At 32.3% G+C, this 17,622-nt stretch overlaps 4 protein-coding genes across 4 annotated transcripts in view; 3 read left to right on the forward strand and 1 right to left on the reverse strand.

The window, feature by feature from the left end:
• Window positions 1-17,622, reverse strand: part of LOC116776013 (calsyntenin-1) — a 128,708-nt gene that overhangs the window by 49,785 nt on the left and 61,301 nt on the right. The gene's annotated exons all lie outside the window — the stretch shown is intronic.
• Window positions 9,395-10,347, forward strand: LOC133319505 (uncharacterized). The gene is made up of 3 exons (XM_061524338.1): window positions 9,395-9,475; window positions 9,558-10,025; window positions 10,138-10,347. Exons 1-3 carry the CDS (start codon window positions 9,464-9,466, stop codon window positions 10,300-10,302), a joined length of 645 nt encoding a protein of 214 aa, XP_061380322.1. The 5' UTR covers window positions 9,395-9,463; the 3' UTR covers window positions 10,303-10,347.
• On the forward strand, window positions 13,082-13,971 carry LOC133319503 (uncharacterized). The gene is made up of 3 exons (XM_061524327.1): window positions 13,082-13,155; window positions 13,236-13,703; window positions 13,807-13,971. The coding sequence occupies exons 1-3, from the start codon at window positions 13,144-13,146 to the stop codon at window positions 13,969-13,971; spliced, it is 645 nt and encodes a 214-aa protein (XP_061380311.1). The 5' UTR covers window positions 13,082-13,143.
• On the forward strand, window positions 16,257-17,191 carry LOC116776014 (uncharacterized). Its single transcript, XM_032669102.2, has 3 exons — window positions 16,257-16,334; window positions 16,420-16,887; window positions 16,988-17,191. The coding sequence occupies exons 1-3, from the start codon at window positions 16,323-16,325 to the stop codon at window positions 17,147-17,149; spliced, it is 642 nt and encodes a 213-aa protein (XP_032524993.2). The 5' UTR covers window positions 16,257-16,322; the 3' UTR covers window positions 17,150-17,191.

Here is a 17,622-nt window from a genome sequence, read left to right on the forward strand (position 1 = left end):
GTATGCTTAGTCCGAGTTAGTGTATTCACACTACATACGAAACTTTTCCCGTTTCTCATTAAATAACCTATGTTAATAATACATGTATGAAGATTTGCGAATGAAAAACCATTAAAGCTCAGTTTGCAGTGTGATGCGAGTATAGACTAAACATACCGGAGTAACACGTAACATAGCCTACACTAACTCTTGATAACGAAAAGCAGGATCCTAGGCACAAATCAGTATAGCACATTTCCTATTATCGCTATTAATAGTAGGCCCCAACTACTCTCATAACAATGTTCTTTTATAACTAAAACTTCAACACTACATATACACTGTTAGTTATGCGGACTCGTGTATAAAAATCTCGTAATTAATACAAAATATCTCGATTATATTCATAGAAAACTCGCCATTAAATGATAAGCCTTTAGCTTAATAGCCTCACCAGTATATAGAGGCACCACTTACGTCATATCTGAGGTGATGATGTATGTATGAATATTCATACTTCGCTTTATACAGTAACAACCCGCCTCTGTTGTGATATGAAGATGTAATAGCTATTATATTATGATTTATATCCAGACGTATGTTAGACATAACACTCCACATAACACACAATTTGTAAGAATGAAACGACTGCTATTGTGCTGTTTTAATAAAAGTTTAAGTCAAAATAAAGATACGAGTGTGCTTTATTTTTTTTAGTAAACACAGGATCGTATTTTATCGACAGCGCCTGCTGAAAATAGCAAAGCAACTCCGTCGAACGTCGGATACACTAGATCCCTGCAGGAGCGAGATGTTTAAACAGGTATCTTGTTACGATCTTTTTGTTTAAACTTTTACCGTATTTCCTTTCTTTTGTTTTTCATTAAATTGATGAGGTTTCTGGTATCCAATTTACTTTATAACTTCAACGTGCATTATTGCGAGCATAATTCAGAACATTAAATATTCTAAAACACAACAAATAGAACAGAAGCGGTATACGGTGTTTTATCAGAATCTTTATTTAAAGACTCTAAATATTCCGTATGAATCATACACGTTAAATTTTCATTTTAGAACACATACTGTTCTCTTCGAATATGACGAAGCAATTACATCAAAATAAACGAATTGCTCAAACAATTCCGGTTCTCACACTATAATCTTCAATATACTGTATGACAATATGAAATATTAATTAAGTCGGAAGACCCAGCTCTCATTTATTGGACTCATTCAGTGACACGCGCAGCGGCCAATATTAATTACACCATAGGAACAAATAAGTATATATTTTGACTCACTACGTCTATATTCAGACCATTGATTAAAATATGATTTAAAATAACCGCTCTCATATCGATTTCCGCTTGTTTTGACTCGACCTTTGACAGCTAGACGAAAAATTTACAGAAAAAAAATTAATGTATATAAAATGTACATTGTTAGATCTTGGAACATCTTAATATGGATAAGATAGGAGTAATTGAAGATGTGTTCGTTTAATGTAAAATTATAAAAAAAATACTTAATAATGATATTAGATTTGAAGAATCAATTATATGTAGATCGTAAAAGGATATCGGAAAAAAAATATTATCCTAAAAATGTACAGAAAAATAAATGCAGAATTCAAGAGGATTGAAAATCATTTTTAAGTTCTTTCTTTCTTCTTCATTTTTCTTTCAAACATTTACATATGATCATATATATATATAGTCGTTGCAGTCAGTTACTCTGACACTTACACTTATATTTCATAGCTTATACAAATGTCATATATTTATTCGTATACAGAAATCAAAATATATATAATTCGCTTGATTTCAGTCTCTTCATACCTATATGACATGAAAGACAAATTTTTGTTTGTAATAACGTATCATAATATTTTTACCAAAATATGATTTTATATCAAAGTTCAAAGAAAATATGTAAGCTTTATACAAAGGAGGTTGTGTGAGTAAATGTACGTACTGAGATAAGACGTGCTCTGATAACAACGGAAACTATTTGATAAGAGCTGATGGCTGTAACTAGACTGAAGATGATTTGCCCTAGAAAGGAGCACTACATTGTATTGTACCTTCGATGTTTTTATATTTATATATTTTAGAACTAAATCTATTCAAAAACATCATCTATTTACATAAAGGCGTATGTACACTTCAGGGTAGTTTCAGAATTTTGCTCTGTATAAACTTATAAAGTCATCATCATCATCATCATAAACATATAAAGTACTGTAAATATATATATGAACTATTTTATTTATGATAACATATTATGCTCTGCCTAACCAAGAAATTAAATACGTATACTGAATGATATATATATATATATTTTTTTTTCTATTCCTTCTTTCAGATTAATCTCTGAATCGCTGACCACAATTTTAAGTGACCAGAAGTACCAAACGGTATAGATTAAAAACAGTACGGAGATGAATAATACTAAGGTACATTTTAGTATTAAATTATGATAGAAAACGAAATGAAACGTCTAATTGATAATTTGTGACATGTCTATTAGTGATGTCTTTAAATAACAATATTAATAACATTATATTATTAGCTTTTAATGAGGTTTTAATGTTTTCGTTAAGTAGGCACCACTCGCGACGTCGCATGCCTATCATAAACAAAACCTACCGTAACGTTAATAAAAAAACACTATTTTATATTAACGTTGTTTGAAAAAAATTTACAAAAACACAACGCTTTAGAAACAAACATTTATTTTTTAAAGTATAATTTAATTGCAGCTTGTTACGTTTGAATGGATTGCCATTTTACCATCACTTTATATTTGGAAATATTTATAGAATAATAAACTTTATATTGCCATGTTGTACTATATTAAATTTTGAACTCAAATCAACGGACATTCAGCCATTCAAGTATTTACAAATGTCATAAAATAACACTAACTGTATATATATATATATATATATGAAAATATTTTTTTCATTTTAATGCATATCCAATCAAATTTATTTAAAAAATTGTAAAATCAAGAACAGTTTCTAGTAGCTGTTTCATCTTCAAAGGATTCATTCCATACAGCTTGTATAATACCTATACAACCTCTTTAATCCAAGTAGCTCGTTCTCTTTACCTCGATAGAACCTCGAAACTTATGGTTATTACTTCTTGGGTTTATTTTTCAAGAAATTACCTCGGGATATTAACTTTAATATTACTTAGTTTACAAATACGATGTTTTAGAAATGTACGTACATTTTTTACATTATTGTGCCAGTTTTAATTTCTTTGGAAAAATGAGACTTACTTTAAGACCAATTGTATCTCAAGTTACGCCAAAATAAGTGCGGGGCAAAAATGAAAACAAATTCACCCAGGTCCTCATTTAGTCATATAACATACCTGAAACAAAATAATATATAAATTATTTACAAAAAAAAAAAAAAACAAATCACAGCGAAATTGCCATCACAAAAAAACCTGTTTACTGGTATATAAAATTCAATAAACACAATAAACGAATCTAATATAATAACCCTTTTTATCAACCTTAATATTTATTCCTTTATTTATACCCTTAATATTTATTCTTTACATATATATATGAAAACTTTTAAATAAATAACCCAGTATATGTGATAAAGTTACTTTGAAACAACGAATTGAATTTTATAACGATTCCCAACAAAACTACTCTGTTATTGGATTTTTAAACTTTGACAATCTAGTTTGTACTTAGCCGTGACGGTTATTAAAAGATATATATATACGAAATACATAATACTTCAAAAATATTTCATTTCTGAGTATTCGAAACGTCGGAAGCATGTAGTGCAAAATAAAACAAACGCGTAGTAAATCCGAAAATATTAGTTTTATTACCATACATATATTTGTTGAATCAAAATATAAGTCAATAAAAAAGGCATACATTGTATTATAATAAAATGGAATTATATTTTAATTTACACGAGTAAATTAAGCGTTTTCTACATTTGCTTAAGTGAACACAATAGAAGCGGGATGTGGTCCAGCGCTTTCTTTTCTGCTGTCATACCAGCTGAGAGGAAAACTCACAACATTTACTTAATACTACTGCGACTTACAAAACAATTACTTGAGATTGGCTATCCATCTGTGGTCCGTGTGGGTTAGTAATTATAAGACGGAAGAAACTATCATTACAATGAATCACTGCAATTTATTTAGGGTTCATCATTAACTATTTGTTTAGAATACAATTATTATAAAAAATGTTATTTAGAAGCAGAAACTAGAACAGGATTTTTTTATAGAATATATGAGAAAACGATCATTAAATTTTTTTAATAACTAGTTTTTGCCCGAGGCTTTGTCCTATTGGACTTCGGAACTACCCTCAGTTAGAAATATATAGGGCGTGTTAAAACAATGTATATAATTAATCTGTGTCACGTGCATTGTTCCTGAGCTAACTGCATGGAATTCCGGGATGAATATGCCTAAGACTTATCCTAACGTCTTAGCTACATAAATGTAAAGTTACATAAATATCCATCCAGCAGTTTTTGCGTGAAAGAGCAACAAACATCCATGGATACATGCATCATCACGAACTAACATTTTTATTACTGGGATTCAATTCGGATAACCTTAAAAAATCCGTTACGCGTTATACTTACATCACAACAATAATTACATTAATGTGCCCTAAATCTTCATTACTTTCGCTTAAGCATCCCATTTTATTTAACAAACAGAAATAAACCATTATTAATCCATCCTCACATTCGATTCTTTTACGCCAAAGCAAAATACACTTAAACACAGAGGAGCAGAATAGAAATACGTTTGGCGAACACCGAACGCAATATAAGAAAAACGAATATAAAATTTTTGAGCGCTATTTCGTCAAACTTCCCTTCATTTTGTGATGTTTTCTGCCGAGTTCATGGGGACTGTAATTAACGCCCAGGAAAGGGAACCTTTTGATCACGGAATCATTTTTAAATTAGAAAACACAAAAAATATATGCTAATATAATTTATTTAAATTATATCAAACTTGCATCGTCTGGATTAAATTCCGTGATGTTACTGGAATAATAAATCATTTGAACTGTAATTTTGTGGAACATTTTACCCGTATATATATAAAAAAAAACTAATTTTGATACATGTAGTCAAAACATAACAATATCCATAAAGCATTGAATATAATATTACTATTACCCATTAATATATATATATATATATGTCTGTGTATATTTTTATTTATAAATCTGTTGGTCAATTATAAAACAATACTAATATTATTCGGATAGCAATACATACCTAGGTACCTGTCTTTCATTATTTGTAATATTTAGAATACAACAAAAAAAAAACACAAAATTTATAACATGCACTATAAAATATTTCCTACGAAAATTCTTTTCAATACATCATTGTTCAAAATATCAAAATATTTAATTATTATTACGTAATATATTTTATAACGAAATATTTGGCACAACACAAAACAAAAATGTCCTCGCATTTTATTCAGCATTCTCAGAGACCGATGCATAAAAGCAGAGAATAAAATTTTTAAAAACGGAGTTCGAAATATCTCTTTTCGTGTCAAAAAAGAAATGTATAAAATTTTTAAAATATAGAAATGTTTATATTTCTCCATCTATATAAAACTAATCAAATCACAATGTATGCTGCTCTGTTTATTATCTACTATAAAAAATTTACATTCTAGTTCGGCAGATATCTGTTAGTATACCACGGGTGTCCGTTGCCAAACTTAACACAGAAGGTTTTTCAGTTATTCATTTGGTCACACCATTTGTAACTTTCATTCATATTTTACTTAATGTTTTCTAGTAAGTATTCCGTACAAAACTCTGTCTTGAAGAAAAAAAAAACAACAAGAAAATTGCTTACAAACTTAAGCCAAATTAAGTGTTTTCATTATAAACTTTTTAATGCTAAGGCTTCATTCGCACTGGAATCGTGGAATATTTTGTCAATGTCAACGTTTTTATTTGTTGGATTAATTATAATCTTCAGTACAGAGTGGAAAAGGCACGGAGGAGTTTGCCGAATGGAATAATGGCTTTTTTTTTATTGTAAACTTTTTATATGCCCTTTGCATCTTTCAAATAACTGGTACATTTGACACTCGTCTGTCAATTGTTCAGACAGATCGTACATCAACATCGTTTTCAAAATTCATACTAATGTAACAACATCTGTAGTTCCTAATTGTGACTTCAGTCGAGACTGTTAAATTTTATTTCATTCAAAAGTCAGTCCCGGATCGCGTCTCCTCCATTGTACACGACACTGGCAGAATATACTTACTGTGCACGTCTTTGCACGGATGAAGGCCATATTATATAAAAAAGAAAATTCATATAAATGTAACGTAAAGTTTTATTATTTTACATTAATAAGTATCGATCTCAATTAATACCTTCGTCAGAATCAAGCCATGGTCAGCATTAAAATGTATGATAACCCTTACTCAGCTCACCGGTCGAAATGTCACCTTAGGCATGACATAACGTCTGTCGGGTCCACTTTATTTATATAAAATACTTTAGTATATAATTTAGTTATATAAAACCCGTAGCATATGCTGCTAAAGTAATGCCCTCAACCATAGAACCTCATAACAAAGGTACATACAGATAAAAAAAAATGCACTTCTGAATCTATTACGAGATTAAGTTCCAAGAATCTAGTTATCCTCAAATCTTCGCTGAGGACATTTCAAATTCTTCCGTCAGTTGTTAACTCTTAAAACTATTAACACAATTAATTATTGAGATAAAAATCGGAATATAAACGAAGATTGAGCATTTTTTATTTTATAATAACCGTAAAACGCTACCAATATGAGGATCATTGTAAGTAAGAATCTTAAATATAATTTATATATATATATATATAAAAAAATGCAAGGAAGTTACAAGTAAATGCTCAGCAAAAACAATTCAATTCTATATAAATAGGATTATTTAATATCTTTTATTTATTAGGTTTTCTTAGCTCTCGTACTATGCGTCGCTTATCTAGACGCCCAGCCGTATGGTTTGTACGGAGGCTTATACGGCATTGGTAGTCGACTCGGAATCGGCAGGGGCCTTGGTTTGGGGCTTGGTTATAGGAGATATGGCTATGGCATGCCACGTCTGGGCTACGGTTACAACAATCTGGGCTCAGGATACGGTGATTATTATTACTGAGGACGTCATTACTTAAAAAATATTATTCCACTGTTTCGCATTGCTGTTATTTTGTTTTATATAAAATGAATTCTTAAATAATAAATAATTTGATATAAATCATTTATTATCTTATCTATGTTCCTATATTATATGCTTTAATATTTTAAATATTGTATCAATTATTGTTATAAAAATAGACAAAATAAGATATATTTTTCATTTCTTAAAAATATCATAAGAATCCCTTTATTAACATATCGTTTATGAATTAATTAAAAAACTCTAAGCATATCAATATATAATAATTTTATCAAAATATAACAGCCAAGTACCATAGACGTAATTAGTATATTATTGAATTTGGGATATAAGGTTAAAAAATTAATTACATTTTATTGGCACAGATAAATATAACTTAATTATTTTTGTTGGTAGCGATTAATGGATATGTCTATTTGTTTGTTATGACTATATAAGCGTTAATTTAATCGTAACGAACTATTCTTATGACAGCCGTTTCGTTGTTTTGACTCATCCAAACAGTCTTCGGCCTAATCATGAAGTACATTGTGAGTTGATATCTCTTTCTATTCATCCACGATCTAATCCTTATCATGTTTTTTTTTAGTTCTTGACAGTTGCTGGTTTCGCTGTCATAGTTAAGTCTCAACTGCTCTTTGGTCTTGGAAGATTGGGAGCCGAAATAGGGTCAAGAATAGGGTCCGCTTTAGGGCATGGTATTGATGCTATTGCTGATATTGGAACCGAAGCATTATCATTAGGTGAGGGAGCAATAGACGGACCAAGATTATTTGATCTTGGTTCAAAAGCTGACTCAAATAATTATCATGAAACTGCTGACTCCGGTTCAAATGAATATAATGCTGGATCTGGCAGTGCTGAGAGTAGTGAACTTTCAAGACGTCATCAACGACACTACCACAAACATCGGCGTCATCACACCAGTATCACCAAGGTCGGTAATATATATATTTTTTTAAGACAAATAATATTTTATAAAGGGACGTAACAAACTGAAATTTGTGATCAGATCGAAAGTTCTTCGTCCAATGATGAACAGGACATTGACGATAGTCAGGAATATAACGAAGGAGCTTTGAAGCGTAATGGCTATCATAGTCAAGGCAGAGGTGCACGGAATTATGCAAATCACATTTATAATGCAGCACGGCACGTGGTGTGAAACGTCTATAAGTTTCTTAATAAATTAAATTTGTTATAAAAAAACCTGGTGTTTACTAATTATAACCAATAACATAATTACATATGTCGCTTTAAGAAAAATTCTAACAAAGAATTTAATATGACTCAAAATATAACTGTTTGTAGGATGAAAGTTGAGTTCGAAGATCAGCATAATGGGAAAAAATACTAACCAACTCCAGGAGACGTCTTAGACCAAAATAATTTCTAAGATTTTGACTATTGAACATTTATATACCTCTTGAAGTTATTATGTATTTAAGCCCTTTAATTATATCACATTTTGCTTGGCAACATATTTTGATACTAGTGTAACCACGATCAGGAGAAGATGAGCCAAATTGTTGGTCAGCTAGTCTTATAGATAGACTAAAGCGAAAATTTTTAATTTTCTAATTTTTTTTCCCGTTCGCACTAGCAATGCAATTAAATAATCAATTTAATAACAATGATTTGTAACTTAACTTATAGTCACAAAAGAATTTTTCAAAATATATTAAACAGAAATAAAAATTATTAGTAAAGTATCAAAGCTTGATTCCACTGTTCCGATCATTACAGATACAGTAATAAAACCATTTATCTTCGGGTTCTACGGGTACTCGATCAAAAACCTAAATGACAAAACACATCCGAATTGACGAAGTGCAACATTATTGATATATTAATAAGACAAGTTAAAGCTTTTCTTCAATTTTTAGCAACAAACTTTTTATTTTAACAAAGTCAAAATTGAAATGAAAGAGAATGATTTAAATATTTTTTTTACACCAAGTGTAATGTCAAAGAAAAACTTGCTATGTCGTCTTGACACATTAGATAATTAAGGTTTGTTAATAAAAATAGCTAATAGACAACAGCAGATCTTCAATTATAAACTATTATTGGAGAACCATTTTACTTGATTATTAATAATAATTGAGCAACTCATTTGAACCTTCATTTAACTAATATTGAAATACATTTGTCTCACATCACTGAGCTATATAAGCGGCTGTTTGGATGCCTTGCATCATTCCAAGTTCAGTCTTTGAACTGCTTTCATACTCTATAAGTAATAGCACTATTTGTCAGCATGAAGTCCATTGTAAGTATTTCATTCATTTCTTATCTTTAAAGATGTACTTTATCTTTATACAAATTTTAACAATTATATTAAATTTTTCTAGCTCCTGGCGGTAGCTTGTTTTGCAGTAATAGTTAGAAGTCAACCGTTATTCGGTTTAGAAGGTTTGGGGAATCTTGCAAGAGTCGGAGCCGATGTAGGGTCTCGGATAGGGTCTGCCCTTGGTACTGGAGCTGACCTTGGTATGGAAGCTGCAGCAGATCTCGGAGCCGGAGCGCTATCTTTGGGAACAGGGGCAATCGAAGCTGGTGCAGGGGCATTTGGAGCTGGTGCAAGGGCGATAGGACAGGGTGCAAGAATTGCTACTGGCATAGGTAGAAGAATTGGCAACAGTGGCTTAGGAATTGCTGGTCTAGGAGCTCAACAAGCCGCCAGAAATTCTGAAAGAGCGTCAAGTTCCGATGCAAATCAGTACAACAGAGGCGCTAGTGGTGCTGATAGTCAAGGTTACCGCAACAGAGGTGAAAAGGAATTCCACGATCGCGGACATCACCACAGCAGCGTAAGCAAGGTATGCTATTCATGATAACTTTTTCTATTTTAATTCGTTTAATTTAAAGGAAACAACTAAGGAAAAAGGAAACATAATTTTAAAATGAATTCTTTCACACTTGATTGTTTAGGTTGAAAAAGCTGATAACAGTGACGAGCACGATGTTGGTGGTCACCAGGCTTACGATCAGGGCGCCCATAAATCTGGTGAATTCAATAAATACGGAAGCGGTGCTAGCAAAGCCGTAAATGATGTGGCAAGAGCTGCACAACAGGAAGTGGAGGATGATATCTAAATTCTAAACCAAAAATCTTGTTATGTAATAAATTGTTTTGCAATATATATTTGTTTTCTTTTTTGAGAATCTTTACAAAATATCTGCTTCCTTTGCATACTTAAGAATTAAGTTAGGAGTAGATATGATAATAAATGAGCCGCGACATTAATCATTAGTCATGAGACTTCAAACGAAATAAAAATATAGAGGCTTATCCCCGCAGTAAATTCACGGACTGAAGGGATAAAATAATTATTAACTGAACGTTGATGTATGTCAAATATTAATGACTAGTTTCTTAGCAATCTATTTAAAATTTTTGAGTTATATGTTATTTCTGCGGTTCTGTTCGGGTAAGCAAACTTAGCTTATGGTCTATTTCTTTTTTGCGCCACCTCCAGCTTAACATTTGATGACTCCGTAAATAGTGTATAGAATATATATACATATAAGTACTAGCAGTGCCCTGCCAAGTGCCTGTGGTTGCATTTTTCCAATACCTATGGGTACAGAGTATTTTTTTGTTTTCCCGTTGTTTGTGAAGATACAGAGGCTATCTAGTTTTCCAAAACAGGAACATGAGACATACAATTGTCCATGTAAAATCCACATCCAAATCTAAACCACACGTTTCTAAAGATTGACCTTGAACTTGGTTAATTGTAACTGCGAACACCAATCGAATTGGGAATTGCAATCTTTTATATTGAAATAGTGTATCGGTCGGGATCATGGCAATTCGAAGAATGAGGACATCTTCAGCTTTGCAAAACTCCATTTAAAGCGTTGCTTCCACTATGTTGTTCATTAGTTTTTAACTGCTAGTCGTGTAAGGTTGCAGAATTTTGGCTGGTTAATGGCGCACTTAAGGGTTTGTTAGTATTGTGAAAAATAGATAAAAACACTCCTTGGAGCGTGTTGCATATCATGTCAAAATTTAGCTGAATAAGTGGACAACATTTTGAGTTCTTGAAGCATACACAAACAAACATAACATTTATATATATACATATACCAATATTTTTCAAGTACGCCTTTTTTAAAATAAGCGTAGTCACCCGAATAATATTAATTTAATTTAAATGAACATTCGCGAAAGTCTCAGATCTCATAACCTACATGTGGGATTCTTTCACCTTTTCCGAATCAAAAGTTTGCATGTACGCAAACCGCCTGTATATACCAGGTAAAAGTTCACACTTATGACATGATGCCGTTAAAGCCTTGCAGTTGGTAATGACTTTATATTTCCTAGCGAGGACGTAATATCGAAAATTTTTTAATGCTTTAAATACCGCAAGGGTTTCCAGCTCATAGCTGTGATATCTGCTTTCTACATCAGTTGTCTTCTGACTGAACGCCCGTGATGGCGGAAATCACTACTTCGATTTTGTTGGACTCACTACAGCAGTATCCAGCTGGTAAATTAGCGCCATCTTGTTGGTTGAATAATCGATATATGTTACCGCCTGGTCACTCTTGTACTGCACCATATAACGATGCAAATCGAACGAGACGCACCTTCAGCTCTTCCTATGTCTCACAGAGAGGATATGAACGTGCAGCCTATTTCTTAGCACGTCCTATCAGTTTTATCCCATCCGCGATGTTTGTAGAGGATTTTTTAAGCCAGCCATCATATTTAAAAAAATGTTGCCGATATTTCGGATGGAGGGCCGCCGCGATCGTCACTTTTTTTTATGTCGATGGATCCGCCAACATATTTTCTTGAATATTGTAGCCCGATGTAAAGTATTCTCGATCTTGAGTAGCATTCACAGCGGTATACACGTGGGATAAATTAAGAAGCTATCCCACCGCTGCTTTTTCAGAATGAGAGCGATGTAAAATCACATGTTCGTCGTCAGAGTCCGACATGTTGAATTTCTTTTTAAACAATCAGTGGCCACACAGTCACGAATGCACTACTGACAGTTATAGTGACGTCGATAGATAACAAAACCATTGAAGTTAAAGCATCCAAGGAGGCTTTACATGTTTCCAATTAATAAAACGAATGACTTTATATCAGTTACTATCTCTAACATATATATGTAAATTACTGACATTTGATGTTAGATAATTCAGAAGGTCAACATTAAGGGAACATTTATCTCAAACTATTCTTAAAAATTTATAATAAATTGGTGTTTTGAAGAATGAATAACGGTACAAACTTAAGAATCATTTTCTATCTCATACTAGTATTCACAAAAAGGTTGGAAGTAATCTGACAATGCGGCATAAAAGTATTCAGAATATTTCACCAATAAGGCGAAAAAGTCTGCCGACAAAATTGTATTTTCAATTAGCCCTCCATATAGAAACATCACCACCATCGTGTCATCGAAACATGTCGTGGGAACTTTAATTTAAATGATGTCTATTTTAATAATAATCATACGAAACTTGGCTTTCTTAATAGGTTGTGTTCCGTTTATCATTTGGGAGCTTTGGGAAACACTAACGATTCCCCTAATATTATATATTCTTATGGAGGATGATAGTCGCAAAACATTCAGTTTGCCCACTGCTACTCTGCCAATTCTTATTAGCATACAAAAATTCTTCATCGCTTAAAATCAAAGGCAAGTGAATAAAAACTATCAAGACCAAACGCAGCCCCGTCTTGAAAATATTACCTTACAATGAAGAAAAGACAATACTTACATTACAGGTACAACATTGCCTTAATTAGCAATAATTGAGAAGCTCATTAGAACATTAATTTAACTAATATTGAAATACATTTGTCTCATAAAATTGGACTATATAAGCGTCGTTTTGGGTGTATCAAATCATTCCAGGTCCTATCATCGTACCGTTCTAACAACTCTATAGGACAAACAATTTCCCACTATGAAACCCATTGTAAGTATTTCATTTATATATTTTCTTATAAAATGTACTTTAACTTTATACAAATGTTGATAATCACATTTTTTTTCTAGCTCCTGGCGGTAGCTTGTTTTGCAGTAATAGTTAGAAGTCAACCGTTATTCGGTTTAGAAGGTTTGGGGAATCTTGCAAGAGTCGGAGCCGATGTAGGGTCTCGGATAGGGTCTGCCCTTGGTACTGGAGCTGACCTTGGTATGGAAGCTGCAGCAGATCTCGGAGCCGGAGCGCTATCTTTGGGAACAGGGGCAATTGAAGCTGGTGCAGGGGCATTTGGAGCTGGTGCAAGAGCGATAGGACAGGGTGCAAGAATTGCTACTGGCTTAGGTAGAAGAATTGGCAACAGTGGCTTAGGAATTGCTGGTCTAGGAGCTCAACAAGCCGCCAGAAATTCTGAAAGAGCGTCAAGTTCCGGTGCAAATCAGTACAACAGAGGCGCTAGTGGTGATGATAGTCAAGGTTACCGCAACAGAGGTGAAAAGGAATTCCACGATCGCGGACATCACCACGGCAGCGTAAGCAAGGTATGCTATTGACATAAATTATATGGTCTATAATGAGCGTGGAGAATTTAATTATACATGAGTAAAAATTAGAGAATAATTAATTTGGAATACTTTGACACAGGTTGAAAACGCTGAGAGCAGCGAAGACCACGATGTTGGTGGTCACCAGGCTTACGACGAGGGTGCACATAAATCTGGTGGATTCGATCAATACGAAAATGGAGCTCGCCATGCCGCAAATGACTTGGCAAGCGCTGCTCAACGGGAAGTGGAAACAGGCTTTTAAATAATAACACTTGATTTTTAATAAATTGATTTGCAGTATCTGTATATTTTAATTGGAAATATTAACGAAGTCATTTTCTACTGTATACGAAATTGCTCCATTAAGAATTTAAGTATTATGACATTTTTGTCAATGTGGAAAGAAAAAGTGGATGGTTTCGGCTACAGTGCAACAAAATTTGCCAAATACCATTTTTACTAAAAAGAAAACACACGTGACATATATCATTAGAACCAGTATTTTCTGACACACATTATGATCTTATTACATGTTAAGTGTATTACCCCAGTAAGAGGATGTGCTGTGGCCTATGATTGTTCGTAATATTCGTATGCCAAATTCTAAATGTGTTTTAATTTTTTGAAAAGATATTTCAAAACTACTTTTTTTTATTGTTATCGTTTCGTGACTGGATTTTAACAATGGTAGCATTCATAATGAGAAGAATAATAATATTTTAAATATATAACTTGCATATTTATTAGAAAAAATAATCATACACAAATCACAATTTAAAAAAAATAACATTATACGTATATGTAAATAAATATGAAATTAAAACAATTAAATTTGAGCGATCACAGTTAAATAATAGTTTACCTCATAATAGCACTTACGTATGTTAAGTCCTTTCAAATATTTAAAAATAAACTTTAAAAAATATTTTCGAATCAGAATTTTGGTAACTTCAGTAAAAATTTATCTCTATGTCATTGGTACATATGATTTTGCCTGTATTTTACTATACATATGTTCTTTTTTGTAATCCTAAAGTCAGTGGAACATGCGATATGGGAATAAATGTTCTTTAAGCCCAAAATATTAGTTTACAATGACAAAAAATATCTTTAAAATATAAAATCTTCTCTCCTCTTTCTTTTCATGTATTTTTTATGTCAGATGACAAATTAAATGTAACATGTTTGCAGGTCTTTTGGTCTATCCATTAAATATTTGAAAAAGATTGTTTAATCCTTATATGCTACCTTATTTCATAAAAATTTTGGATCCTCCTAGGAAATTATTTAAAATTGCAATATTTTTGAATGGTTTCTCGAATAACAATACACATATGACTATTCTGTCTCAAACTAGGTTTCAGAAATAAAAATAACAGCCATAGCAAGTCACTTAGAATATAAATAATATTCGTAAACAAAGAAGTCGAACAAAAATTAAACAAAAATTTGTATCTAACAAATTTGTAAAGTGATAAAATAGTTTTGAATAAACAAGAAAACACTTGTAAATTACGAGACGTTAGCCAGCCCATTGTAGTTATACTCGTAAGTATTCGATGATAACATAAGGAAGTCAAAAATGATGGAAAAGTCACCAACAATGATATGTGAAGGGCTTGTATATCTGAACCTACTTACAACAGTTCATGTAGACTGACAGGAATGGTCACTGTTATAGCTTTAGTTAGTCGTTTCAAATTTATTCTCTACAGTAGTTTTCATACGACCTACAAAGTGGAACATGCCTCGAGTACCAAATAGTTATCTTAGCGGATGAAAACCTCAATTGAGGTGGTGTGTCTTAAACTGTTTGAAATTTTTTTCTATTGAAGTCTATGATATCCTTTCAGCAGTTTACAACCCACCCGTCTTTCTTGGACCATTCAAAGTAGTTGAATTTATAACAAAACCAAAATATTTAAACAGATTAGTTAATTCCTAACTAAAGATCCGACAGTCGTTACACTGCTATTCGAAATGTATTATTCCCACCAGAGTAAGGATTATTATTCGTTCTTGAGGTCCATCTTGGATTATTAGGAAACAGTCCGTGATTTCGATCATTTCCAAGACGTAACTTTAGAATTTAGATTATTCGATCTTCATAAACAACGACGACGTTATGCGGTCTGTCTGAACAACTGACAGACAAATGTCAAATAATTTATAGTATTTCAAGTCTGGGAAATGTATTTAAAAGTTTATAGTATAGGTTGTTAAATTTCTTAATGTGTTAAGTTTCGACTCAATATATCCCAACATTTTTTTTAGATTAAAAATAGATCAATGAAATTAGTAAAGCCATTCTAAAACTTCAAATACATATATATAGGAGAACTTCAATGGTATATAGACAATTTTAAAACTATTCACGTAATAAACTGGATTAAAAACAAATACCACGAATCTCTTAGTGTCAGTATATTTAGGATTGCATTTACTTAATTAGCAATAATTGTGTATCTCATTAGAAAATCAAATTAACTAATATTGTAATACATTTGTCTCATAACACTTGACTATATAAACGTCGGCTTAGATGTAGCGAATTATTCCATATCAAGTTCTTGTACGGTTTCAATCCCTCTAAGGACAGAATAATCAGCCAACATGAAGTGCACTGTAAGTATTATTTTTTTTATATTTTCTTTTAATATGTACTATACCTTTGTCAAAATTATAACCATTACATATAATATTTTTCTAGCTCCTGGCAATGGCTTGTTGTATAGTCATAGTTAAGAGTCAACCGTTATTCGGTTTAGAAGGTTTGGGGAATCTTGCAAGAGTCGGAGCCGATGTAGGGTCTCGGATAGGGTCTGCCCTTGGTACTGGAGCTGACCTTGGTATGGAAGCTGCAGCAGATCTCGGAGCCGGAGCGCTATCTTTGGGAACAGGGGCCATCGAAGCTGGTGCAGGGGCATTTGGAGCAGGTGCAAGGGCGATAGGACAGGGTGCAAGAATTGCTACTGGCATAGGTAGAAGAATTGGCAACAGTGGCTTAGGAATTGCTGGTCTAGGAGCTCAACAAGCCGCCAGAAATTCTGAAAGAGCGTCAAGTTCCGGTGCAAATCAGTATAACAGAGGCGCTAGTGGTGATGATAGTCAAGGTTACCGCAACAGAGGTGAAAAGGAATTCCACGATCGCGGACATCACCACAGCAGCGTCACAAAGGTACGTTGTTCATGATAACTTTTTCAATTTTAATTTGTTTAATTTTAAGTTTAAAGGAAACATAATTTAAAAATGAATTCTTTCACACTTGATTGTTTAGGTTGAAAAAGCTGATAACAGTGACGAGCACGATGTTGGTGGTCACCAGGCCTACGACCAGGGCGCCCATAAATCTGGTGAATTCAATAAGTACGAAAATGGTGCCAGCAAGTATGCTAACGACGTAGAAAATGCTGCACAAGAACTACAAACAGACATCTAAACAATAAATCTTGTTTCGTAATAAATTTTTTGTAATAACAAACTCGACATTGTTTGGCAAAATAATTTCCTGCAATACCCATTTCCCTTACTGAGAATATAATATTGTAGTAATAAAAAAAATATTCTACTAGCAATAACGTACAAAATATGAGATGAAATTTATATCAAATTAAAAAAACTTAGTTTATTTAAAAAAAGGCTGCATCTTGTTCGGAAGACTGCAAGCACTAGGGAAATATCTAATATTTCATCTATAAAATTATTTTCCGTTATTTTACATACTTTTTGTGAAGAGAATCGGTATTGTTGCAAATTTCGTCATTCTCAGAGTTATTGTGCTACAAATTAGGAAGTAGTCCAATAAGTATAATTTTGTTTATTTTAACATATTATAGTATATTGATTTTATTTTTATTTTTATAAAAAATAATAATAAAAGTAATATACTGTTAAACCAAGCGAATCTTGATA

The sequence above is a fragment of the Danaus plexippus genome, chromosome 24 (genome assembly GCF_018135715.1).
Source record: "Danaus plexippus chromosome 24, MEX_DaPlex, whole genome shotgun sequence".
In the NCBI taxonomy this organism is placed as follows: Eukaryota; Metazoa; Arthropoda; class Insecta; order Lepidoptera; family Nymphalidae; genus Danaus; species Danaus plexippus.

Bases quoted from the DNA above. Each gene is read 5' to 3' on its own strand.
- LOC133319505 (XM_061524338.1), top strand. The intron at 10,026-10,137 runs GTATGCTATTCA...TTGATTGTTTAG, and splicing joins ACCACAGCAGCGTAAGCAAG to GTTGAAAAAGCTGATAACAG.
- LOC133319503 (XM_061524327.1), top strand. The intron at 13,704-13,806 runs GTATGCTATTGA...ACTTTGACACAG, and splicing joins ACCACGGCAGCGTAAGCAAG to GTTGAAAACGCTGAGAGCAG.
- LOC116776014 (XM_032669102.2), top strand. The intron at 16,888-16,987 runs GTACGTTGTTCA...TTGATTGTTTAG, and splicing joins ACCACAGCAGCGTCACAAAG to GTTGAAAAAGCTGATAACAG.